Source organism: Vanessa atalanta, chromosome 21, assembly GCF_905147765.1.
Source record: "Vanessa atalanta chromosome 21, ilVanAtal1.2, whole genome shotgun sequence".
Lineage (NCBI taxonomy): Eukaryota > Metazoa > Arthropoda > Insecta > Lepidoptera > Nymphalidae > Vanessa > Vanessa atalanta.
In genome coordinates, this window is record NC_061891.1 from 5713170 (window position 1) to 5739072 (window position 25903).

Genomic DNA, 25903 nt, shown 5'->3' on the forward strand with positions numbered 1-25903 from the left:
TTTCATTTAATACCATCCCCATACATAATGTTCCTTAAAAAACGGTTACTATATTTGTACATTAATTAACAATATAACGATGTAATAAAAGTAAAGAATACAATATAAATAAAATATATTCGTTGCCTGGTTGGTCTAGTGGCTTTTTTCTTTGAAACTAAAAGGGAAGCACACCGATACCACGGGGTGCCTTCTTATGTAAGGTGGCTGTTAGGAGCATACCTCTGGTGATCCTCTAGGAGGGGGCAATGATCGTTCCACAGGTTTCGGATCTCGGCCATTCCACATGACATTCCGCAGAATTGTGGAATGTCATGGACTGGCTCCTGCACTCGAGCACCCGTCCTTCCCGGAATGGGCGTGTTGTTTTACGCAGACGACACTCATCACGGTGAGAGGGCGGAATTTTCAGGAGGCACCCCTCTAGGTCGTCGCTTACTGTGGAACGCATTGGTATGTTCGGCTTAAGGGGCTCCTCTAAAACAGAGGCCCTCTTAATCCACGGTCCACGTTGGGGCTCCCTCGGGGCCCGCCTCAAGAAGGCTTCGAATTAGGACATTTTAGAGAACTAGGATTTTTTTTTGTTAAACATTTTAATCCTTCTCTTAAACCCAACAAATAAAACCAACTATTTGTACTGCTTTCTTAACTATGATTACAACATTAGGTGTAAATGTAAGCCATCCCTCCCCAGATCCCGAACATCACTTACCTCCTGAACAGCGTCTATACAGTATAAGCAGTTGAAAAACTTTTTATTTTTACGGTGAATCGAATATGAAAACATTTTTTCGAGTTTAGTTTTATGTTGTTAAGTTTACTTTGAATTCAAATCAAATCTTCTTGAACGTCAGAGTGTGCTTTTATTGACGGATATAATTTGAAATCATCGGCAAAGAACGAGTATTTACTTTGACATATGTATTAAGCAATATCATTGATGTATACCAAATATAACAATGGTCCCAGGTGCGAACCTTGGGGAACCCCAGATTTTTTGTTTTTGATAGATTGAATTGTACATTCATACAAATTACAGCCCTTAATGGATTCCGTTTGAGGGCGGCAGGTTAGATACGATATAAGCCAGTCCAAGATGAAGTCACCAAAACAAATAGACTTGATCTTTTCAAATAATATTAACTGATCTACTTTATTAGATCGTGTAAATAGCCTTCCCTATATTTTCTTCCTAAAACGATGTCGAGGGGGCGTTAAAACATTATTTATAATAAGATATAAGCTAGAACAAAATAAAAAACTCATATATTTTAGAGAGACAGGGCAAAATAGAAATTGATCTAGTAATATGGTTTTGATGTCATCCTGAGCTTCTTTTTTGTAAATTGGCAAATTCTAAGCCTAAAAAACTTCTAGACTGTTTCCATCGTTAAGGTAAACCTTATTGATCGATTGATGACTACTAATATTCGAAATAAAAAATCTGCACCGCATCTAACAAAGATGGAATATTGTCAGGTCCAACACCCTTAGCAGAATCAAAATTATATAATTATTTGAAAGATTAAAAAAAAAATTTGTCTTGATTACAATTATTTTTCACCCCTGAAATAAAACGTGATTTGCTCAGCATCACGTTATTGCAAAGCTGTAATCTACGTCAAGGAACGTGAATAAAGAGTGAACTACAATCCTATGTGACCCCTAATGGGATTACACGGGGTTGTATATAAGTGGAGGGTATTTCGTGTCGCGCCGGAGTGTGTCGCGTCAGCCGCAGCGCATTGTAAGTATTAACGATACTTATTTCTATATTATATTTTATATTATCTTTTCGGAAATCATTATTTATAATTTTAAATAATTACATATTGGATGGTTAATTTTAATTAAGTTTATTAAGCTATTTTGAATTTTTTTTTATTTACGTCATAACGTAAATAATAAGAAAAAGTTTCCAAAATTTTAAGCAGTCTGTATTTTTATCCAAGCCCTATGCCTTGCTGTTTCATTTGTATTGTACTTACATACCTGTTTGATACACATTACAACATGACATAACCAGATGCATCTCTTCAATCTGGAATAATTTCACTCCGCTTTGTTTTGTTTTTTATGATTTAGTTTTCACAGACTCAACGTTGCGTTTGTTTAATTGAAATGTTACGAATGTCTAAATATTTAATTAGAGATATTTGTATTGGGATCATCTAAATGTCTTTAACATGATAGTATTTCGGTATACTATTTGACAGTACACCAGAAGGCTATGAATAGGGTCTATGATGTTTTATAATAACTTCTTAGGGACATAGCGTTAAGCTTGTTAAATCTATCAGACAAGCAGGCGACAAAATTATTATTTCAATAATAATAACGACAGAAACAGTTTCGGAGATTAAATTAGATTCGATTAGATTAACTGACTCTTTGGTCTGTGTGACTGCAGTTCTGAGGTCCTGGATTCGAATCTCAGGTAGGGTCGATAAAAAGTAATTGGGATTTTCGGTCGAAAAATACTCACCCAAAACTAAGTTTGAAGTTTTAAGTAGTGCACGCTATAGTTACATTGCCTTCTCTCAAATATAATAGTTATTTATTAGGACAATGAGATTTAGAGATAGACCTATTTTACTTCTTTTTAATTCCTTACAATGACATCATAAAATAGATTACTTTCTGATAAAGTATTCATCCATTATTAAGAATGTTATCGACTGAGATTAAATGGGTACCTACTCTTCTAAAGCCTGTAAAATTTTTCGCACTGATACACGTTCGTATTCGATTAAATTTTCTTAAAAGTGTATTTAATATTTCTAAAACAAGGTAATAATTTATATTTATTTACTCTATTGAACAACTTTATTTCAATTCAATATTAATTTCAACGTTGTTAGGAATATGTCAAACTAGTAAAAAGTAATCAAATGTCTATGGGAAAATCTTATTGTCTTTGATTAGTTAAACAAGTCTAAATACTTAATAGTTATAATAATTTAATCATAATAATATATTCTATTATTTCTTATGTCTAATATTAGTGCTCAAAGGTCGGGTTATACATAAGGTTAGTCAGTTATCGTTCCCTCGCCCTCATCGTATTTATTAGGTATAGCCATAAGAAGCGCTATATATAAAAGAGTTATCTAGCTGGAACTGGGATAATCCAGCGATTAAAAGACGGGATTATAAACCAGATTGGTTTATTTAGTATTTTGGTTTATAGTCTTTGTGGTAGTATTTTTCGCATGTCCGTATGGGTAGCTAACAGCCCTCATCGTATATTCTAGCGCCAAACAGTAATAAATTGTTGTGTTTCTCTTTAAAGGGTGAGTGAGTCAGTGTAACTACAGGCATAATAGACGTAACATCTTAGTTATTCCTCTTTTTATATTGACCTTATTGACCTACCAATGTTGGTGATTTCGTTTGAGATGCTTTTATTAGTCGTTTGGGTTCCTGCGTATGTCATAGTTCTAGTCGCGGTGGTTATATAGTCTATGATATGTATATGAGTCGACAAAATTATTAAAAAATAAAATCTTAGCTGGTTATCATGATAAAATACAATTTGGAAGTTTATTATGTATCAAAATCAATATGCAACAATATTTATTCGAATAAAAGTAATTAATATGGGCATTGTTTTGATACATGTACTTATGACATAACTACCATGACCTCTTAACCCAAAATTAGGTCATCAAGATCGGTAATGCCAGAAGTTCTACAATGGCTTGTGTAGGCAATTTGACTGAATACTTGTAATCTAATTATAACATGTGGGTGATGCTTATGATAGGGGATTAACGGAATGTTATTGTATCAATGAGGCTTCGAACTGCGTTCAAATTTGAAAATGGAATAATGGAAAACATTTATTTTATTAATAGGTTAAAATATTGTATGGCAGATTTTTTTTTAATTTTATACCGATATTTATGCGCTAAACGCAAAATATTCTGCCATTATCGATTTTAAACTGAATTTGCTGTCGCAATTACAGTCAAGCTTGGACAATAGAATAGAGCTGGTTTACTTAACCTGGCTATATCTAACAATAAAACCACTTATAAAGTACTCTATAAGTACATTGTTCTTTATAAACGCATATGTAGTAATAACCTAATATTTTTGCGACTGCCACCATGATTTCAGTAATGTAACATATTCATTTTTGATTATATTATTTATCTATATACAGTTAAAACCGTTTATGGCGACATCGTTTAGAACAACATATCGGTTATAATGACCAAAATCAAAAGTCCCGGCTGAATGCTATATAACTATCTTATAAAATAAATAGGCACAGTGTAATTAATGGTCATTGGCTATTGACGTAAAAGTCGTAAAAGTAAACACGTGTCAAGTTTAGGCACAAATTAGGGTCTTTTGTAATTCTTAGAAACAAAACACACGCATTTGTACACAAGACGCACATGTCGGGAGCAAAAAGAAAGCAGATTAATATCGAAGAAAGGTCGCGTATTATTTCAAAGTTAGAAAGCGATATTAATTTTAATAAACGTTTTGATTGTAATTAACGAAATTTAATTTCATACATTAATATATATTGCTTATTAATACCTATGACCTACACATTAAATAATACCACTTCATTAAAAAATAAGCATCACCGGTTGTTACGACTATCGGTTTTTACGACTAAATATGAGTAGTCCCTTCCATGTTGTTATAACGGATTTTGACGGTAATATTATTTATCTATAATTTGTAAAGAGTTAGTACTATTCCATATATTTGTATGGATCATATTATGTAAATATTCTAGAGCACTTTTTTGCTAAAACATAAACTCTTGTTTCGATAACAGCGTGGTTTTTTGTATATTTCCAAGTATGGACGTCGATTTGTTTGTTTGCATTTTATGGTAGATTAAATAAATATCTTTCTCATATAGATTTAGCCTGCGGGGACGGATAGCTCTTCATCATCTGTTTAAATAACCAATTATCACAATGGGCGAAGGAAAGGATTTGGAATGCGTAAGTTTAAATATTTCATTTTATTTTTTTTAAGAATAAGGATTATTGTTTACATCACTGCATAAAAATAAAAAGTTTTAATCAAATATTTAAATGAAATTTATTTTTAATTATAAATAGCAACACGGCGTCGTTTTAGAATTAAACAATAATTTAATTAGATTTATTTTTATGCAGAAGTAGTTATACTTAGTAGTAGTAGTTGTTTTTTTCTACGTACATTATTTTGGCAATAGATTTTAATAATTATATACAGTTCGATATGGTAACAACAAACATTTTAAGTACCCAGTAATTAAATGGTAAGCCAAGGATGTTCCTGAAATGTTATTTGCAAGTATATTTTATTATTAGCAGATTAAAAGGACCTTTAATTAATTTGTAAATTTTATTGTTGAATATACTAAAGTGTATTATTTTAGAGATTCCTCCAAAACATACTTAATACCTACTTATTTATTTGTTTTACATTTTTTTTTGTTTTTGTACACAGATTAAACAAGAGTGTGTTAAAAAAAAGTTATTTTGTAAGGAGAAACTTTAAACGCACCGTAGAACTCAGACGCGATGTGTCAGAAAGTAATAAATCAACTGTCTCATTCTCATTCATACACAATAATTATAATATTAAAAAGACACATTCATTGAGATAGCACATCGCCGTATCTTTTTTTAATATTTTTTTATTAATTTCTTTATAAATAATTTAGTGTAGAGAGTTACAGACCCGATCGAAACCTATCCACAATTACAGGTCGTTAAAAAATAATGAATGTTAGTCGACAACAAATTTCTGCAAGATTAGTTTAATCGAAATATTAGTGAAAATCACTTAATTTAATTATTATACCAACTTGTGAGTATAATTACTGAAACTTGTTGAAGTTTCAGTAATAATACTCACAAGTTTGCTTATGTAAACAGGAATGTCCTATATTTTTATATTAAATAATATTGAATTTTTATTCCCTACTAAACAATTTCGCCCTTCAAATGAAATTTCAAGTACATAATAATAATATTGCTTATCGTCACGTGTTGTTTGTAATCGCATTGGCTTCATAATTTAATAAATGCATATGAAGTCTGTTAGTTTTACAATCTCAATTGTAAATGTATTCGACTTCACTTGACTTCAAGACTGATAAAATTAGTAGTATAATCTGTTCTTATAAATACGCAGTTTTTTATGCTGATATTTTTTAATACTTTAATATTTAAAATATAACAGCTTTTATTATAAATCAAACAGGCTTAAGCCCATAAGATCATAAGATAAAAGGATACTCAAGTATCACTACATGTATTTTTCCATGACTTATTAAATGTAACATTTTTGTTTAAGGAATTAATTATACAGCCATAATTTATATTTACACGTTCAATAGATGGATGAATTTTATGGATATATATATCCATAAAATCATCATATATATAGTCCAATAATTATAACGAAATAAAATATTAAAACGAGATAACTCTCTTCAATTGTGAGCTATCTCGTTAGCTGAGTGAATCGCGATTTTACTTTATACTGAATAGATTTTCACGCTTCGATTTCGAGGCGTGCACCATACATAGACATAACATAGACTCGGTTAAAAACTACAAATGTATCAGAGTTTCGCTCGGCAAAATATCGTAGTTCAATACAAAATCTGAGTTGAATGGTTAGAGCCGTTTCCTAGATACACAAAATAAATTGATAAACAAGAATTGCTCAATACTCAACACGTATCTACAATGAAATTAAGCAATACATAAATGCCAGTATAACTATTTAATGTTTTCTAAAACGTTATTATATAATAAGATTTCAATTTTATATGTATGTCACCGTAAAATTGTAAATACCGTTAGATATCTATCTCACGAGATATATTAAAGAATAATTTGCAGGCAAATTACATACATTTCATAAAATATCATTTGTCTCAAAAATATGAATATAAATGAACGAAATTAAATTTTAAAATTTGCAAAGAAAAACATTTGCGCTTTGAGTGTTTGTCAGTTAGCAGAACTACAAAGATATTTGCCATATAGTATCTAAAACATTTTAAAATCAATTGATATTTATAGAGATTTTTTTTTATAGCTATACATATTAAACTGCATGTATCTTTCAATTGTTTATCTTATGTCTCTTGAAACAAGGACAATTTTTAATTATTTTATTCTAATACTTGACAAAATTGCTATAACAGGGTGATCCTGGTATCACAAGGCGGCAGTCGGTGAAGCTACCGATGCTGCCCAAAGCCTTAACCCTCGAAGAGAAGAAATATCTTTTAGCCGTGGAACGGGGGGACTTGGCGAATGTAAGAAGGTACGTTGGCTATATTAAATCAAACTTTAAAATAATTAACGAATTCTTAAATTAAAATCTTTGTCAAAAATGCATTCAGAGTGAGACTAAATTGAATGAAAGAACGAATTGAGATTTTGGGACGTATCTAATAGTCATAAAAGGAGAAACCATCAAACAAATATAGGTTATGATTTAGTATTTTTTTATTTCCAGACAGGATATATACATAAATATTATTGTACTTTATTGACATAGCCTATAATTAAAGTGAAAAAGAGATTTTATTGACGGTTATTCTCGGTAGAATCGAGTTTTCGAACCGGTGCTAGCTTTAAAATTAAATCAACACTGTAACATGATTTAAAGGAGCTTTTATGAGTCTGCTTGAATAAAGAATATTTAATTCATTTACGTCGTAATCGTATAATATATAAAATGAATAATATACACTGTGAACGATTAATTATTAGTGTAAGTTTTTAATTCACCTTTGAAAGTTACGGAAATTCAGTGAAGTATCGTGAAGGAGTAATCTTCTAGAGGATAGGATTTAGTTACCACTATTTACTCATTAGATATTCTACCGATATAAACAGCATATTTAGTACCGTTGCGTTTCGGTTTGAAGGGTGCCAGTGTTCCCAAGACTGTTGGCGCATTGGCGATGTAAGGAGTGGTTAATATTTCTTACAGCGCCAATGTCTAAAAAACAAAGAGTCCAATGGTCATACAATAAGTAATTATTATGACCATTATATGTCGATATGTGTGAAAGACTACAAATACTTTGAATATTTTTTCGTAGTAAATATAACACTGACGTAAAAAATTGGATCAGCTCGATCGCGTAGCCTTATGAGATTAATGGATACATCGCATCATTGCTTTTAACTAACTAGTTTTAGAATCTATGTCACGCCCACTATATATTCAGAATCACTGCTGCGTGATATTATTTAAAATAAAAACAGTAGTTTGAATAAAATCAGATATACTAGGTACGAGTAGTACACGGGCAACTGCTCTTATAAACGACTGAGTTTGTCGTTTTATAAATCCAATAATATATTTTTTAAGTAAGTAATTACTAATATATATATATGTATATATGTTCTTCTTTGAATAAGAATCAAGTTTTACAAGTAGGACGAAACCCAAAATGGTCAGGACCGGATCTTGGACTGTGACATCGGATATATAACGTTGAGCATTTCGGCTAAAAATGAAAATAAACGTTCATTCCTTATCCAGACGAAACTGGGATTTACATTAAATTATTCGAATTTGAATGTCGTTTTCTAACTCTTCTTTTATCGACCTTTATTTTCTTATCTTTCTTAGACTTACTAATGGCTAAAATGTGAGCATGATAGTCTTGTCTGTCACGGCCTCCATTCCGGTCGTAACTGTAAGAAATAAATGCAGATATAAATCCAAAAAACCACTTAATCTAGGAATTTTGTAGAATCATATGTTTTTATTTAATATATTTTTTACTTTAAATTAGTCAGACTGTCAAAAGGATCACGTAATGCCACTGCCAATAGACTTCGGAAGGAATGTCAACCGTTACTTTCATCGCCAATGTGCCTCTCGAGAACTAAGAAACAGCAATTGTTGATAGATATTATAATGAGTGGGACCTACCCATAAGGTCTTCCATAAAGCTTAAGTCTACATAAGTAAAATAAATATAATTATTTTCATTAAATGTATAACTTGAGTTATGTATTTCGACTCATGTATTCAATTCATACAATCATCAACATTTTCAAAGTTTAATTTTTAATGTCCCGTTTAAATACCGAATGTTGATTAGATGCAAATTACATTTGCAGCGAGGGATAATGCTTGCAAATGTAATTGTAACAAATTCACTAATCCGATTGTATCGAGAGCTCGTATCGAAAACAATCGTTAATCATTTGATTATTCAGTGGAGTGCTGTTGTTATTAGGATCATTTTTGTATGATATTTTTTTTAGGAATTAAATAGTTATGTTACGCAAGTATTCTGCCAAGTTAAAAAAAGGGTTTATATAGTTTTGATCTTGGAATAATTGCCGTTCATATTGAGGGAAGAGGTGGATATAAATAATACAGATTTGTATTTTGACAAGTTTTATGAGTTTCATTTTTTTATACTGCATTTCGTGTTCGGTATAAAGGAAAAATGTAATTAACGAATAGTCGTTAATTGTACTGGAGAATCACGTTACGTTAAGCTCTAAGCATTCTCAATACCAGGAGAGAAGGACTAGTTGTAATATTTAGCGGCCCTTATTGCATAGTATACTCATCATCATGTATTATACCGACAAACAGTAATACTTAGAATTGTGATCTGGTTTGAAGGGTTATTGAACCAGTGTAACTACAGGCACGAGGGACCACTTAGTTTCTAAGGATGATGGCGCATCGGCCTTGTAAGGAATGTTAAAAAGTTTACGGCAGTAATGTATGTTGGCAGTGGTGACCACTTACCATCAGGTGGCCCATTAGCCCGTCAGCCTACCAATGTCATAAAAAATAATTTAAAAAATAGTAATGTACATATATTAAAGTTTACCATAATATGGGAGTCCGTAAAGCAATACCTTCGTTTATTGTGGCCATTATGCCGAGATCAAATCCATTGTATGACACCTATATTTATTTACATTATATTGGGCATGGTATTAGTATATTTGGCGTCTGTCAAATATTCTTTAACTTTTATACTTAACCTTTGTACTTTTAGAATGATACAAAAAGCGCATCGCAAGAAACACATAGATATTAATTGCGTGGATGCTCTGGGCCGTGGCGCCTTGACCCTGGCTATCGATGGTGAGAATTTGGAGATGGTGGAATTGTTGGTAGTCATGGGCGTGGCTACGAGGGATGCTCTATTACAGGCTATCAATGCTGAATTTGTGGAGGCTGTGGAACTATTGCTTGAACATGAGGAATTAATACATAAGCACCCCGAGCCTTATGTAAGATATTTTAAGCCATTTATATATTGAGTAGTTCGATACCAATATATTGTAGGATATATAATATTATATTATGTTTCGAAGTTAAAAAGTCTAAATAAACAATTGTATTTTGAAATAGTTTTTTAGTCCATTGATTGAATCATTTAACAAATAATTTAAATATTTAAACATAAATATTAATGATTGGTATTTATTTAGTTATGAATCAATGTGGATTTTATTAATTTATTTTTGTAATTATTACACTTTTTTACTTAGAGTTGGCAAAAAGTAGATTCAAACACAGCCACGTTTACGCCGGATATAACGCCTCTGATGTTGGCGGCTCATAAGAACAATTATGAAATCATTAAGATTCTACTTGATCGGGGCGCTACGTTGCCTGATCCTCATGATATAAGGTAATATGACTTAAAAGTCTAATTAAAAGATAATGAGGGCGTGTCTTCTCAAGGGAGAATAGACTATACTAGAGTATATTTTAGCACAAATATATGTGTTCACCAGGGTCCCCTTTTCCTCGCTATCATTATTTGATGGGATCGCTAATCCGACTCCGAGTGTTTAGATGTGAGACCAAAGCCATTACGTGCTCTATAAAGCACGTGCGAAACTGCCAATTTTCCAAATTCCGGACTGTTACTGATAATTTATTGACATAAACACCCATATATTGGAATACATCGTCTACATCCTTTTAAGACAAAAACATACGAATACTATGAGACAACTCCATCTTTTAAAATTGCAATTTAGTATGTTTGATGTTATTAGTTAATATTTTTTACGATACATAGCCTTAGGTAATTATATACACATAATTTCACTTACAGATGATTTTAGAATGCCAATTTATTATATAGTTACTTGAATAAAGATAAGAAAAACATTGGGGCGGGATTATTAGAGATAGTATCACTGCGCAGGTGGATAGATCGCTAGTTTAAAACTGATAGTTTTCATGTATTTGTTTATAAATCATTAGTTAGAAATTTAATTGAATAAGCCTTTTAATCCTGTAATATAATTAGGGGAGATTGTGAATATATTAGGAAACTATCAGTAAAGTATCTAAACAATATAAGATTTTCAGTTCATAGCTAAAATGAAATTAAACGTAAAATGTTTGCAGATGTGGCTGTGATGAATGTATTAGGGACACAAATGAAGATTCTCTGCGTCACTCTATGGCTCGTCTAAACGCTTACAGAGCCTTGGCCTCACCATCTCTTATTGCTCTGTCTGCTACAGACCCCATACTAACAGCTTTCCAACTGTCTTGGGAGTTAAGGAATTTGGCCTTTGCTGAACAGGTAATTGAAGATCCATAATTATTTTAAACACATGACGTTTAACTAAATACAAAACCATTTAAAAAATGTCTTTCTGTAGGAAAGTAAAGCCGAATATCTAGAACTTCGTCGTAAAGCGCAAAAGTTTGCTGTTGATCTCCTGGACCAGTCTCGTAGCACGCAGGAACTGGCCATAATCTTGAACCATGATCCAGAAGAGCCGCCATTCGAGGAGGGAGAACATATGAAACTAGCAAGATTGGAATTGGCTATTGACTTTAAGCAGAAAAAGGTATGTAGATAGTAATAATTTTTTTGCGGGACATTTCAGTGAACAAATTTAGATATCATATTGAAAAGCTATAATTATCTGTTATTAATATATTTTTTTATTTATAGTTTTTAAACAATAAAATATTAAATAAAAACGCTATTCAACAGTTTGTCGCTCACCCGAACATTCAACAGCTGTTAGCCACCATTTGGTACGAAGGTGTACCAGGTTTCCGCAGGAAGAGTACCTTAGAGAAGATTATGATCATTATACGAGTGGCATTATTATTTCCCTTCTATTGCTGCACGTATATGATTGCTCCGAACTGTTCTACTGGAAAATTGATGAGAAAACCTTTCATGAAGTTCTTGATCCATGCCTCGAGTTATTTATTCTTTTTATGTAAGTTTTCATTTAATCAATTTAGGTAGATGTTTCCATATGAAGTAGATAGGTTAACCAAATTCATCATGCCATTCGCTTAAGAGTTGATTTCTTCTTAACCGATTTTAGCCACGACGTTCATTCTCAACGGAGTCTAGCAAATTGGGCAAGAAGTCGTGGATAAATCGACACCTACAACTTATACTACGCTATCTCGAATTTTAGTGAAATACGTTTTTTTGTGCCAAGTTGCTTAAAATATGTTATTTTATATGTATTAATAAAATCGTGAAGAAATATACAAAACTAACGAAGTTACTAATTTATACGACGCTAACTAAAGGCTTTTTTTAAAATCAATCGATTTATATTACGCTAACAATTATTAGCAGAGTGTGCGCACACTCTCGAGTTAGCTACTAAATTGTTGGTGTCGAAATGTATGTATGTATATAGGTGTGAATCTCACTCTTATAATCCGATAGGATGGCAAGCCGACTTTATAGAGTATAGGCGCAGGACGAACGGCATTAGGTTTTTTCCAAGGCATTGGAGCGTGTGATATAAAGACTACCAACGAGTATGGGTACTTGTTGTTGATAGTTTATTGACAAAGCAATAGCTTTTTGTTGGTTTCGAGGTAGTTACTATTTTAATAATAATAATATAGTTGATTTTAGGTATTTGTAAAAATATTTCTATGCGTATTAGTAACCATGCATTGTTACTACTACGCATAACCTAAAAATAGTACGGCTTCATATTAAAATATCTTGCATAGTAAGCAAATGTAATAAAAAAATTTGTGTTTTATCAATATTATTTTTGTTTATAGTGATTTTAATTCTTGTATCACAAAGAGCAGAAGTTAAGATAATTCAGATGTTTGGTCCGGATTGGATGATCAATAACTTGGAGAAAGAATTATTGAAGCAGAGGGGCAATGGACCAACTTATTTGGAGATGCTCATTTGCATTTATGTTTTGGGTCAGTAATAAGTAAACTTGGTGAAACAGTATTACAGTATTCTATTAAATTCAGTATAAAAATATTTAGTTTTTTTTTCTGAAATACTGTGAATTTTTGGTATGGTAATATTTGAAATTGGTAGGAAGCGGACAAATTGTAGGACGTTTTTAAATAAACAGTATTTTATTTTCTTCAGGTTTTATATGGGAAGAGACCCACGAAATATATGTCCAAGGTATACGTTGCTATCTCCGGAACATGTGGAACTTTATCGACTTCACCCGAAATTCCCTTTACGTAGCAGTCGCGGTGTTACGTTTCGCTGCATACATACAGCAAAGCGCAGAAATACAAAGAGATCCTCAAACAAAGTACATCCCAAGAGAGGACTGGGATGCCTTCGACCCGCAGCTGATCGCGGAGGGGCTGTTTGCAGCGGCGAATATATTTAGGTTAGATCCTTCAGTTGTAAATAATTTATCTTATTAAACAACTAGTATTCTAAATATGTTTTTACAAAATTCTATGATACTCTTATAAAAATCAGAAATGGCTATTTTCTTTATCCGAGAGTAGTTTTACTTTGATCGGTTATAACAATAATGTAACGCGTAGGTATACATATTCCTGAAGTAAAAATCTCCAGCCAGGCTTCCACATCCAAAATACCTTCTTTGGGCACGGATGATCACTTCTATAATAATACTCCGCAAATATTTTTAGTGTTGCCTATTAATAAATTTAAGCCCGCGTTATGTGAAAATATTTTATCGAGTAATATGTCATTTACTTCATAAAATATTTTATAAGCAAATGTTACAAATGGGGAGGCCATGTTTTTTTGGAAAAGAGCAGCTAATGAATTTCTCGATACGATTCTTCTTTACCATTAAATCTAATTTAATCTTTTTATTGGTTATTTCAAACTTTTTGTTTTGTTTTCATTCGATTATATTGTTTTGTTTCAGTGCCCTTAAGCTGGTTCATCTGTTCTCCATTAACCCACACTTGGGACCGCTGCAAATATCGCTAGGACGCATGGTTATAGACATCGTAAAGTTCTTCTTCATTTACAGTTTGGTTCTCTTCGCATTTGCTTGTGGTAAGCCATTTTTAATATAAAACATTGAATTTAAATAATTTATTTGTTCGAATAAGATAATCGGAAAACATGTCTGCAATTGTTACTTTAGATAGAATAAGTAATATATTTTGGCGTCAACAAAAAAAAAATCAATCAAAGGTGGAATATATTACATACTTATTATTATTATTAACTCTTACTAGAGTTAATTAAATAAATATACTTGAGTTATTCGCTGCAGATCTGAACGTTCTGAACATCAACATCATCAATTTTTTTTATTGTATATAAATTTATGAAGATAACGTTATTTAAGATAGTCTACTTCATATAAATCGTTTCATGTACCACAATTATCAGGTCTGAACCAATTACTATGGTATTTTGCTGATTTGGAAAAACGCAAGTGTTATGTTTTACCCGGCGGACTGCCTGACTGGGATAATGCGGGTGATTCGTGTATGAAGTGGCGAAGCTTCGGGAAGTGAGTTAAATGTTGAAATTGAAGCTAGGTGTTGACACAGTAAATTACCAAAATTGAACATTTATACAGATTTACATAGTCAAGTACGATACTTAGTATTTTACGTTTGCTTGAAAAATTGTTTTTAAATTAAAATTAAATTGACTAATAGTAAAAATAAGACTTCAAAATTAACAAAACATTTTTTATGTTATTGATATTATTTATTAATCACCATCATACATCACCTATTGGCCATCACCCTTAGGAACTACAATGTTATGTCCCTTGTGTCTATGGTTACACTGGCTTACTCACACTTCAAACTGGATCATAAGAATACTAAGTATTGCTTTTCGGTGGTAGAATATCTGACGAGTGGGTGCTACCTACCCAGACGGTAGCTACACAGTTCTACCACTAAGTATTTGCCTATCATTTAATTGGTAAACACAACTAGTCGCGTATAAGCGAAGTTTGGTAATCGTTATTTTTATTCATAATAAAATTTAATTTATCCTCTATTATTTCTCATCATTTATGTATTTATATATAAGTTTGCTTGGATTCATAAACAATCTGGGAAACCATAAAATCTAATTTGTTTGATCGAACATTACGTTGCCACGGTGATATACTATTTTGTCAATTTCGAACTCTTATTTTTAATACCAGATTTTTATCTGATTTCTTTCGTGAAATTGTATAAGTTTTTATTATTAAATATTAATCAAAATGGGTGAAGCTCAATTCGGTGTGCGTCATGTTATTGGAGCACCGGTGGCAACAACAAGATTGGCAGAGCAAGCTCTTGTCTGTATGCCACCAAGAGCCGCTAAGTTTACTCTTAACGAATGGAAAATGAGCAATGAACAACGATGTAGAAATACTGAGGATCAGCAGCAGTTAGCAGATCGTATTTTAGGAGAATGTGAGAGAATTCGAGCAGAAACAGCGGAGAGAGCTATCATCATGAAAGCTACATCTGATAGAAGAATTGAAGAAAGAATAGGCGATATTGAATTTAACAAAAAAGAACTACAGATGCAAAGAAGAGAAATCTGCCTTGAACTCGAGTCTTTAAGTGTATATAAAACTCGAGTGCTAGACTGTCTAGCATCTTTACAAACAAATGCTTTAAATATTTGCCGAAAGTGTTTAATGCTTAGAGATGGAAGAATTGGCATTGATTTGGTTGTCGATGAAGTTGAACATGCGTTGCAACAAGAGATTACGACAATACTTGGAGGTCAGAGTCTATTAAAGCGGGCTTTGGAACAGTTGAATGAACAAATGCGACGTCTTCGATCTACGCGATATCTCTTAGATCGTGATCTTCAATACAAGCAAGCAGCAATAGATATTGACAAAGGTTCTCTTTCCCTAAAACCGACCGATTTGTGTTTATCTGTTTATGAAGGTTACACAAATCTTGACCCAGCAAATATATCTGCCGAGGAATATAATGCTTACTCTGCTAAAAATATTCAGTCAGCCGCTAGAGAGGTAACCAGTGCTCGTCCTATACGTATATTTATCGACACTTTGCTGAAGCAAGTTATTGATGATCTTTGGAGTGCATATAACAAATGCAATCACGAGTTTAAAGAACGTATCGAAGACACGAAACGAGCTAAAGCAAAACTTGAAGATATGCACCGCGAAACAACGGAAAAGATTGCTGATATGCAAAATAATATATTGGAATTGCAGAAAGCTTTATCAGCTAAAGAAGGAAATGTTGGACTAGCACATACAAGGCTTGGAAGACGAGCTCAACGAATTGGTGCAGAATTGGTTAAGGATCCTCCCGGACAGGCATTGTACTATGAATGTGAAATGCTACGTCACAGCACTGAGCAACTGCAACAAATGTTGCATGAAGCGAATGCTGCTTTACGTTTTTTACTCCAGACTCAAATTCAATTGGAAGAAGACATAAATGTGAAAATGAATACATTGAAAATAGATGAAGTAGATTGTATGACATTGCGGGCAACTATGGACTACCATGCATACTGAAACCACGTTAAGCTCTTAGATTTTGCTTGCGTAGAAATGTAGTTGTTTGTGCTTAGAAAATGAATCGTAACTATTTGTTATACAATATTTAGCTAACATTTAGACTCTCACTTATAAAAAGATAAATCTGTTTTTATATTTTCTATTTAGTACTCTGTAAAATTCAGAACATTTTTGTCAATAACTAACTTTAAAAATTTCAAGTATTTATTAGAATAATAAACTTAAGATATAACCAATCATTTTTTATTGCTCTTCAGTTTTGTGGTTACTAACATGTTTTAAGTAAATATTAATGTTATCTAATTTGTTTTAGGTACACTTTAGAATTCATAATAACATCGAATTGTCTTTTGTATTATTGATATTTTATTTTGCTAGCGTCTTCGAAGCATCTCAGTCACTCTTTTGGGCTTCCTTCGGAATGGTTGGTCTTGAAAACTTCGAGTTGGCAGGAATCAAGAGTTACACTCGTTTCTGGGGTCTCCTCATGTTCGGATCGTACTCCGTGATCAATGTTATTGTTTTGTTAAACTTACTCATCGCCATGATGTCTAATTCCTATGCGATGATCGATGTAAGTATTATTGTTTGTCGAATGCTTATCGTTTCGCAATTGTAACAAATTTATGATTATTAAAATTTATTTAAGAACACCTGTACTTATAGACGTAATACTTCTAATAACGTCTTTTTTTTCGCACTCCTCTTTTATATTGTAAAGTTATTGGCTTAACGTTACTATTTAACAAACATATCCTTAAATCATTTGTAGCAACATTCGGATGTTGAATGGAAATTCGCACGAACCCGCCTCTGGATGAGCTACTTTGAAGAAAGTTCTACTCTGCCACCTCCCTTTAACATTTTCCCGACACCAAAAATTATTATGAAGCTTTTTGGCAAGAATAAAAAGGACGAGTCAAAGAAATTGGAGGTAAATTAAATATTCATAAAATAATAAATGGAAATTAATATACATATATATAGCTAACCTCAGCCATAAATTTGTATATTTAGGTAGGCGAACGAGCACATGGACCGCTTGATGCTAAATAGTTATCACCGCTCATAAATAATGATGCTGTAAGAAATTTAACCATTTCTTACATCGCCTATGCGCTACCAACCTTGGGAACTAAGATGTTATGTCCCTTGTGCCTGTAGTTACACTGGCTCACTCACTCGAGTAGTTGGTGTTATGTGTTGTTATGTTTGGTGGAAAAATATGTGATGAGTGAGTGGTACTAAACCTGAAGGGTTTACCCAAAGCTCTACCATTAAATTAAAATTAACAAGAAAAGTCATTATTACACTGAACAAACGTATTATATTATCTAACACTGATTCTGGGTATTATATGGTTATTATTATAACTTTGTAAAAATATTATTTTTCTAAAGTATCTTGTATAATTCTTAACTTTGTATAGGTTTATTAAAATGATAATGCAACCGCCTGATATTGCTTAATTAATTTACATCTCAGCATGTGTACAGATTTTATTAAAGGCCTTTGAAATATTAGACGATTCAATTTGAATAATAAATTATGCTTGTATATAAAATCTGATAATGACTTTAAAATTATAATAATTAAAAAACAGTTAAAAGAAAATAATTTGCGTTTAGTATTTTAAAAATTTTATAGATTTTTTTTTTTTTATTTTAAAAAAGGCTGTAAAAATTCCAATTTTTGAAATGTTATGAAATTGGAATATGAAAATTTATAAGAAATATAATAATTATTTTTAATGACCGAAATTCGACTATTTTGGCAAATCTTATGGCCTCACATCACTTGATTTTTGGGGCACGAGAATATACTGCCAACTTCCATGTTTCTACTGACTGATAATACAAAAGCATTTTAGTGTATTTATTGATTAGTATGTTTTGCATTATATTTAAATACTCATTTCAAGACAACCGATTTATTAAATAGGAACAGAAAGAAAAAGACGACGTGCGATACACGGCAGTAATGCGTGCTCTCGTATGGCGTTATGTCTCAGCTATGCACAGACGAATGGACGATGATCCAGTTACAGAAGACGACATCAATGAGCTGAAAGGAGATGTATCCGCTTTGAGATATGAGCTTCTAGAAGTATTTGAGAAGAATGGAATGGATGTTTCGTTCACTGACAGGAAAGAAAAGAGTGAGTATCTACATAGTTTTAGAATGTAATGAATGCTCATAATTGTTAATCACAAGATATGTTCAAAATAATGACCAATTATTTTAACCAAATCTGGGTAAGAATTTTATAAGGAGATTAACGATTTTTTTAAATTACCTAATTTAGTGTAAGAAATCTGTGTGAATTGAGATTAGTAGTGTTTGGGAATATGTTCCGAAACCAAGGATAATACTCCTTAAGAGAATGAGGTCCTACTGCTCAGCGAGGGTCCTCATCATGTTACAGTCCTAACATTAAACTCAAACTCAAATTCCTTTATTAAATATAGAAGTATTACACCTTCTTATTGATGGTCAAATTAAACACTACCACCGGTTCGGAAAAAGAAAACACCCTGACCTGAGAAGAACCGGCGAAAGAAACTCAGCGGGACTTTTTTTTTTTACGTCAAATTTTTACGTCAAACGCTTTCTGGAATCCTGTTGTAGATGCGTATACATTGCCCCACAAAAGAGTTACTGACTCTATGCAGTCGAGTAATAGGAGTAACAAGATTGTGTTTGTTCTTTGTACCAACGTTATGAGAATCAGATTTTCTCATAAACATACTAATACTATATATAATTAAACTACATACTACTATTTTAGGCAATATTTATAGCTCATGTTAAGAAATTATAATCCGTTGATATTTGACGGCATTTGATAGGTTCATTAATAATTTAAACAATAAATCGAAAGTGTAAAAGTGATAAAATATTATCTTATATTTTATATAGCCGTTCTTGCAAAACGCATGAAAGTATGGGAACGTCGATTAATGAAAGATTTCCAAGTGACTCCGGTGTCAGTGGAGGATGATGGGAAGCCTGTGCATGAGGACAGCCTCGCCAGGTTCAGGAGGATCGCTAAGATGGCTGCAGCTGCTGCTTCTGGCTCCAAGTGGGATCAGACACTGGCCGCGACTGGGATATCGTAAGTATTGTGTTACATATATTAGAATATGATTTCCTATTAAATATATATATTAATTTAAATAATCTTATAAAATTATATACTTATACTTTGTCTGGCAAAATATGTATATCTTTATATATCTTATCATTTGTATTGTGTTTTAAAAAGGTCTCAAATCGGTCGCTGTCGTACTCGACAATCGGTCAAGAAACAGCAAAACTTGCAGCGCGCGATCGAAGAAGCTAGGAAGTTGGTCATGCATTCACCCATGCCCGGTACGTTTATTTCAACCTCATTATTTAAACCTTTAAAGGAAAAAAAAGAGAAATTATAATGTTAGAAAAACGAAGAGGTAAAAAAACTGAAGCTTAGGTTTTGGTCACGTGGAGCTATTTCAACACAGTACTTGAATATTTTGGTCACATTTTCTATTTATATATTGTAGAAATTCTCATGGTCTAGTCGTGATCTATATTCAGGTTCAAGGGCAGCGTCTCCAGTAGAAATGCCAGTGACTCCTGGTCACACCATCTTAGAGCTCATCAAGGATATCTCCACTGAAATTAAGGAACAGCATTATTCCAGTACAAGTATGCCCAGATCTCCGTGGAGAGGAGAGCCAGGTAATAGGAACACTTTAGGATTAGAAAATATAAAAATAAATGAATATACTATATGCAACACTTTTGTTTTCGAAAACACTTGAAATCCTTATATATTTAGTAAGAGTTTGACAGTATACCATGTCTTTTCATCGAAAAAGCATTTATATATTTGTACATGAATTCGGGACACGACTTAAATGTTCAATAGTAGCCAAGCAATTACAATAAAATGATAATGTTCGTTGGTCCGTCTTGTACCATCAGGAGTATCTTGATGCTGTTATTTCCAAGTTATAAACTATATAATTTGCATTAAGAACTTTATTTTATAAACATATATGTATATATTTTTAATTTTAGGTCCAAGTGGTGTACTACCTAAAGTAAGACTTCTGACTCCGAATGGCATTCAAAGCAGGTCTCTCTCTCCCATTCCTAGAGGATCCAGCCCTACTCCTTCCAAGGTACCGTAAAGTATGAGTTGTTGCCAATTCGACATAAAACTTGGAAGCTATGCTTATTAAAAAAGTTTTTAATATAATCCAGATATCTACTACAAGTGTGTCTCAAGATCGCAGCCTGAGTCCAGTGCCAAGGCCTGTTAGCCCCAGTGGAAGTGACAGATGTCAACCAGGTATATTCGCAGAAAAATCGTATTTTCTCATTAACTAATTGCAAAAAAATACTATTAGAATTTTATGGTGTGATCAGTTATTTATTATAGAGACCAATAAATTCCGAAGTTATATTATAATTATAAAATTACTAAGTGATACTTTTTATGAATTTAGAGCCAAGTCCTCTGAAAGCTCAGCGTATTTCTGGTAGCGGGTCGCCGCCACGGGTGGTGAAAAAGAAGCCCCCTGCGCCGCCTCAGCAACCAACAGACAATGTGAGATGACCTTTATTTTGATGGCAACAATTATAACTGATAGACTTTAAAAATGAGCCTTAGCTACATTGATAGCTAAAAGTCCGTCAAGTAAATTTTCAATTTAATACTAAATTATTATTATATTAATCTTGGGATCAAAATAAATACATAAATCGTTCTAATTCCTCGCTTACCGTCTACAACAAGGCAAAACATTGTTGCGTCGTATTTAGGCAAATTGTATACTTACAATTGCTTAAATGAGATATTATACAACTTCATATTAAGGGGTCGTGTTAGATCAAAGTCAAAATATTCCTTACATCTCGCTTATTGATTGTCAAAAATGTAAGATCGTTACGGAAATAAACACTTCAGACCTGTAAAACCAGTCCACAACCAGTGAAAGAAGCTCAGCGGGATTTATTCGTCTTGTAAAATTAATTTAAAAGTGTAAAAGAAGCTACTATGGCAGTTAATTAAAGCAATGTTACATAAACGATATAATAATATATTTTACAAACGTACGAGGATTATTGCATGTGAAAAAAATACATTGTATGTGTATTTATATTTTGATGTGATACATTTCACGTGGTACGGTGACACGCGGGGCTGGATCTACCATATGACTTTTTGCACTTCAGCCCAGGGACCCGTCGATCGGCCCCAGCTCAGTCAAGTCTAATTCAAAAATACACGATAATGCGAAAGAATCCATAACTTTATTAAATTAAACAGTCACATGGTTTGCAGCCCTGCGAGTCCTGCAATGAATCAAGCCCATTCTAATTAATTTAATTCAAGTCTACGTTTAGATATGTGGGTCCCTAAGTAGTGTTAGCCTAGGGAATCCTAAACTTACGGTCCGGCCCTGGTGACGCGTCACGTCGACGGGCAAGTGATCGTACAACTCTTTAACGATTTCGATGTTCCACATCTGCCAGCGTCCCGCGATGTTTAATTTTTTGTTAACATCAATTTATTTATTCATCAGCAATGCTTAAAATTGATATACGGTTTTTGCTAAAACATTACAAATGTATTGCTTTTAAATTCTCAAACGGAGCAGCTATCCTGTTTTATCCCCTTAGATCCGGGTCTCTGTTGAGGTGATGAGACTTAACTGATTAAATATTGACAGATACGAGATGCGAGATGCAATGACAGAGCATCTGATGCCATAGCCGTCGCTCGACCAGTCGCTCTTGACATAAAACCCGTTAAAGACGCATTACCACCACCACCGCCGTATACTAAGTCTAAGGTTAGTTATACTATACAATACTAAAAGCATTTGTACTATGAAACTTAATAATATCAGTCACGTTCAAATATATAGTCTATTCCAAACAAAGAGGGAATTAAGATAAACAAACCATAGATCTACGTATTATATGCGATTATTTAATAGCACAGCACACTATATTGCTTTAAAGCTGACAATACAATTTCAAAGAACAAAAATAACAAAGTGTAAAAACACACTATTAACACAATTAACGCAAAAAAGTCTTTATATATTTTTAGAATACACATATAATGCAACCTTGTTATATTTCTGGTATCTCAGCCTACAACGGAAGTAGGTCCAGGTGCACCGTCAAGCAAGCATCCAGTTGCAAAGCCAAGGTCCAGATCTTCGTCCCCAGGACCCACTCAGATGGCGGTAAGATAAAGTAAATAGTATATCTATGTCATGATATAGATATTTTGTACGCCTGAACGTTCTTTAATCTTGAACGTCATTGGAATTTTTTGGTCACACAGCTATTGCGGGTAATATTAAATCATTTATTATTCGGTACTAAAAATCACTTCAATATAGTTATTATTTAAAAGGAAAATAATGGACATGATGACAAAAAATAATAAATTGAAACAATTTTGTTTTTTTATATATAATTAATAAAATTATAATGAACATTATTTTTCATTCTTTTGCTAAGAAGAAGAATGTTTTTTGACTTACGTCTTCATAAAGGGTTAGCAAATAGGTCGTAAGGGATCCAAGATTTGTATAAATTTCTTCTGAACATGTACAATTCATATAACTACACGCTCCAAATTTATACTTAAATAGAGGCTATAACGTCTTTAAAAACTATATAGATTTATAATTTTCGATTAAAGAATATTATTATTATATTAGTTAAAAAAAAAGTGGTTAATTTTACAATACTTATATTTTTATAACTCGCCTATTCTATTATCAAAATACTCTGATGACGAATAGGTTCTAAAAATAGTGAAATGTCGGTATTTTATAAGGAAATTAAACATTTTATTTATTTTTTATTAACCATTCCGCTTCTTAAGATCGTAAAAAACCTCCTTGCGTTAGCTCAAATGTAAATAATCTTTTTATAACCGAGATCAGAAGCCACTTTGTAAATACTAAGTACCGTTATTCAGGATTAAAAATTAACCCTTACATAAACTGATACGAAAAAGACGGAATCATTTGGCTTACTAAAGAACTACAACAGCCTAAATTTCCCAGTCGGGTTAGAATACAGAAGGCCTCCAATTTACATTAATTACCATCCCGATAATTATTGTATCAGTCTTTAGGTCAGTCGGAGTCTAAATTCATCTGTCTATTATGTTTAGTATATATATATATATATAAATAAATAAATATTATGACATCAAAACCATAAAACTTTAAACGTGAAGATGTTTTTAACTTTTTTTGCAGAAAACACCTGACACTTCACGTCTGCTTACATCGACTAGCACGGAACTGCTCATCCCTCCATCCCCAGACGTTCTCCCTCCAGGGAAGAAGATTAATGACGTCAATACAATCAAGCGGCAACCAAAAACTGGTTGGCTATAGAACATTCTAGAAGGTTATAAGATTTCTAAAATGTACAACAATATTATTTTTGCTGCCATAATATTGAGTTAGATAGGTCTTGTTTAGAAGTATTTTTGTTGTTTTATTTTATTGTCTGTGAAAACACCGTAAATTTAATGAGACCAGGTCTGTATATTTTTTTTTTATAATGTATAAGGCAAGCATGCATAATGCTTTTGCTCTATAGTCAATTATTTTATAATAAAGTTCTATCTAAAAACAAAATCCGTCATTCAGATTTAGTTTATAGGAAACAGCTATTAAATTAAAGAGAAAAAAAAACATCAAAGATGTAAACAAAAAAACATATTTTCATTTTTAAACTGTTTATATAAATGTGCTATTTACTTTTTAATCTGTGCCACAGTGGTGCGATTGAAAATAGTTCTAAGAACTCTTATAACTTACATATTTTTTTTATATCAATAATAAACAAAAAAAAAAAAACAAAAATGACACAGATAAAAAAAACATTATGATTAATGAAATAAAGCAGATGAGATAGTTTCGAGGCAATATATATATCGATAGATTTCTTGGCTTTGCGAAATAACCATAATTCCTTACTAATAAAAGTTGTTTAACCATTGTATATACAGTATATAGGTGACGTTGCCTTGCTGTGTACTTGCATCTATTTATTAAGCTTTGTATTTATTTGTTAACCTCACATTTAGTTACTGAAACACTGATGAAAGAAAAATGAATTAATTTGGTTGAAAGCAGTGGCATGATGACGTTATAATTGACATTGGTCATTGGTTGACCAATGAGATTAGATTGTGTATTTATATTATAGCCAATTAGGCGTTATCCTTGACTGACGTTTCAGTGACTAAAGGTTAAATTTGTTTTAAGCCGTAAGTATATTAAAAGCATTAATGTGTATTTTATATGCATTTTTTTTAATTGTTTAAATTTGTTTTATTTTTATTATTTATAAATAGTTGTAATTTTCTATATATTATCTGTACAAGATGTGTAAAATAATAAAGATGAAGGGAATAGAATGAAATTCGAAACATGCTCTGAAGAGGTTGACGAGGTCGAATACGATCTGTGACCGATAAAACATTTGCTACAAGATATAGGTACGGCTTCATGGTCATTGTTATTTTTAATATAATTGAATAAGAAATAGGAGTTGTTTGTTTGTCTATTATTACAACTAACGTTATAAATTCACCGACCGATTTATAACCCGACCGACATATTGTAATCACCGCTAAAAGATTCAAAAATTATAATTATTGTTAAAATATATAGTAATTTTAATTATGTTTATTTAATAATGTACTTAAATATTATAATTTATGATAATATAGAGTGCAATTTTATATTTATAATTAGTAAAATTATACAAACGAAAAGGCATTTTATTTCTTTAGAATTTAAAATCGGTATGATTCACGTTTGAATGAATGAGCTCCTGCAGTGCGATTCTGTAAGTATTCGCTTCGTATCTCACTCTTGAAATATTGACAAGTGATACGCCATTTTGATATGTATATCCAATAAATTTTATAATTGTTATAGTCAATATCACATATCACATTCTAACACTCGTGTTCTGCTAATCTCACAGCAGAGAGTTTTTGGTTTGAGAATAGTCCTCCTGAATCAAAGTCTAAGTAACTAAGCGGAAGGTGTAGTTCATAAGTGAGTACGCTAAATCGACTTTACATTTTCTGATTGGCATAATTTGAT

At 32.2% G+C, this 25903-nt stretch overlaps 2 protein-coding genes across 3 annotated transcripts; both read left to right on the plus strand.

Annotated features, from left to right (window-relative positions):
- Nucleotides 1-1690: 1690 nt before the first annotated feature.
- LOC125072252 (transient-receptor-potential-like protein) lies at nt 1691-25470 on the plus strand. 2 transcript variants are annotated; one of them, XM_047682789.1, is made up of 24 exons: nt 1691-1747; nt 4889-4973; nt 7181-7302; nt 10025-10262; nt 10524-10666; nt 11398-11578; nt 11658-11849; nt 11999-12233; nt 13051-13203; nt 13382-13637; nt 14154-14287; nt 14630-14753; nt 17136-17331; nt 17530-17691; nt 18699-18915; nt 19677-19872; nt 20023-20129; nt 20334-20477; nt 20820-20923; nt 21006-21093; nt 21251-21351; nt 22478-22600; nt 22907-23002; nt 24035-25470. In XM_047682789.1, exons 2-24 carry the CDS (start codon nt 4947-4949, stop codon nt 24173-24175), a joined length of 3480 nt encoding a protein of 1159 aa, XP_047538745.1. In that variant the 5' UTR covers nt 1691-1747; nt 4889-4946; the 3' UTR covers nt 24176-25470. The 2 variants fall into 2 exon arrangements, with proteins under 2 accessions (XP_047538745.1, XP_047538746.1); XM_047682790.1 differs by having other exon boundaries at nt 22907-23012; nt 24035-24097.
- Nucleotides 14962-16979, plus strand: LOC125072253 (tektin-1). Its single transcript, XM_047682791.1, has one exon. The coding sequence runs from the start codon at nt 15468-15470 to the stop codon at nt 16752-16754; it is 1287 nt and encodes a 428-aa protein (XP_047538747.1). The 5' UTR covers nt 14962-15467; the 3' UTR covers nt 16755-16979.
- Nucleotides 25471-25903: the final 433 nt, after the last annotated feature.

Bases quoted from the DNA above. Each gene is read 5' to 3' on its own strand.
- LOC125072252 (XM_047682789.1), top strand. From the start codon at position 4,947: ATGGGCGAAGGAAAGGATTTGGAATGC. The intron at 10,667-11,397 runs GTAATATGACTT...AAATGTTTGCAG, and splicing joins CCTGATCCTCATGATATAAG to ATGTGGCTGTGATGAATGTA. The intron at 19,873-20,022 runs GTAAGTATTGTG...TGTTTTAAAAAG, and splicing joins CTGGCCGCGACTGGGATATC to GTCTCAAATCGGTCGCTGTC.
- LOC125072253 (XM_047682791.1), top strand. From the start codon at position 15,468: ATGGGTGAAGCTCAATTCGGTGTGCGTCATGTTATTGGAGCACCGGTG.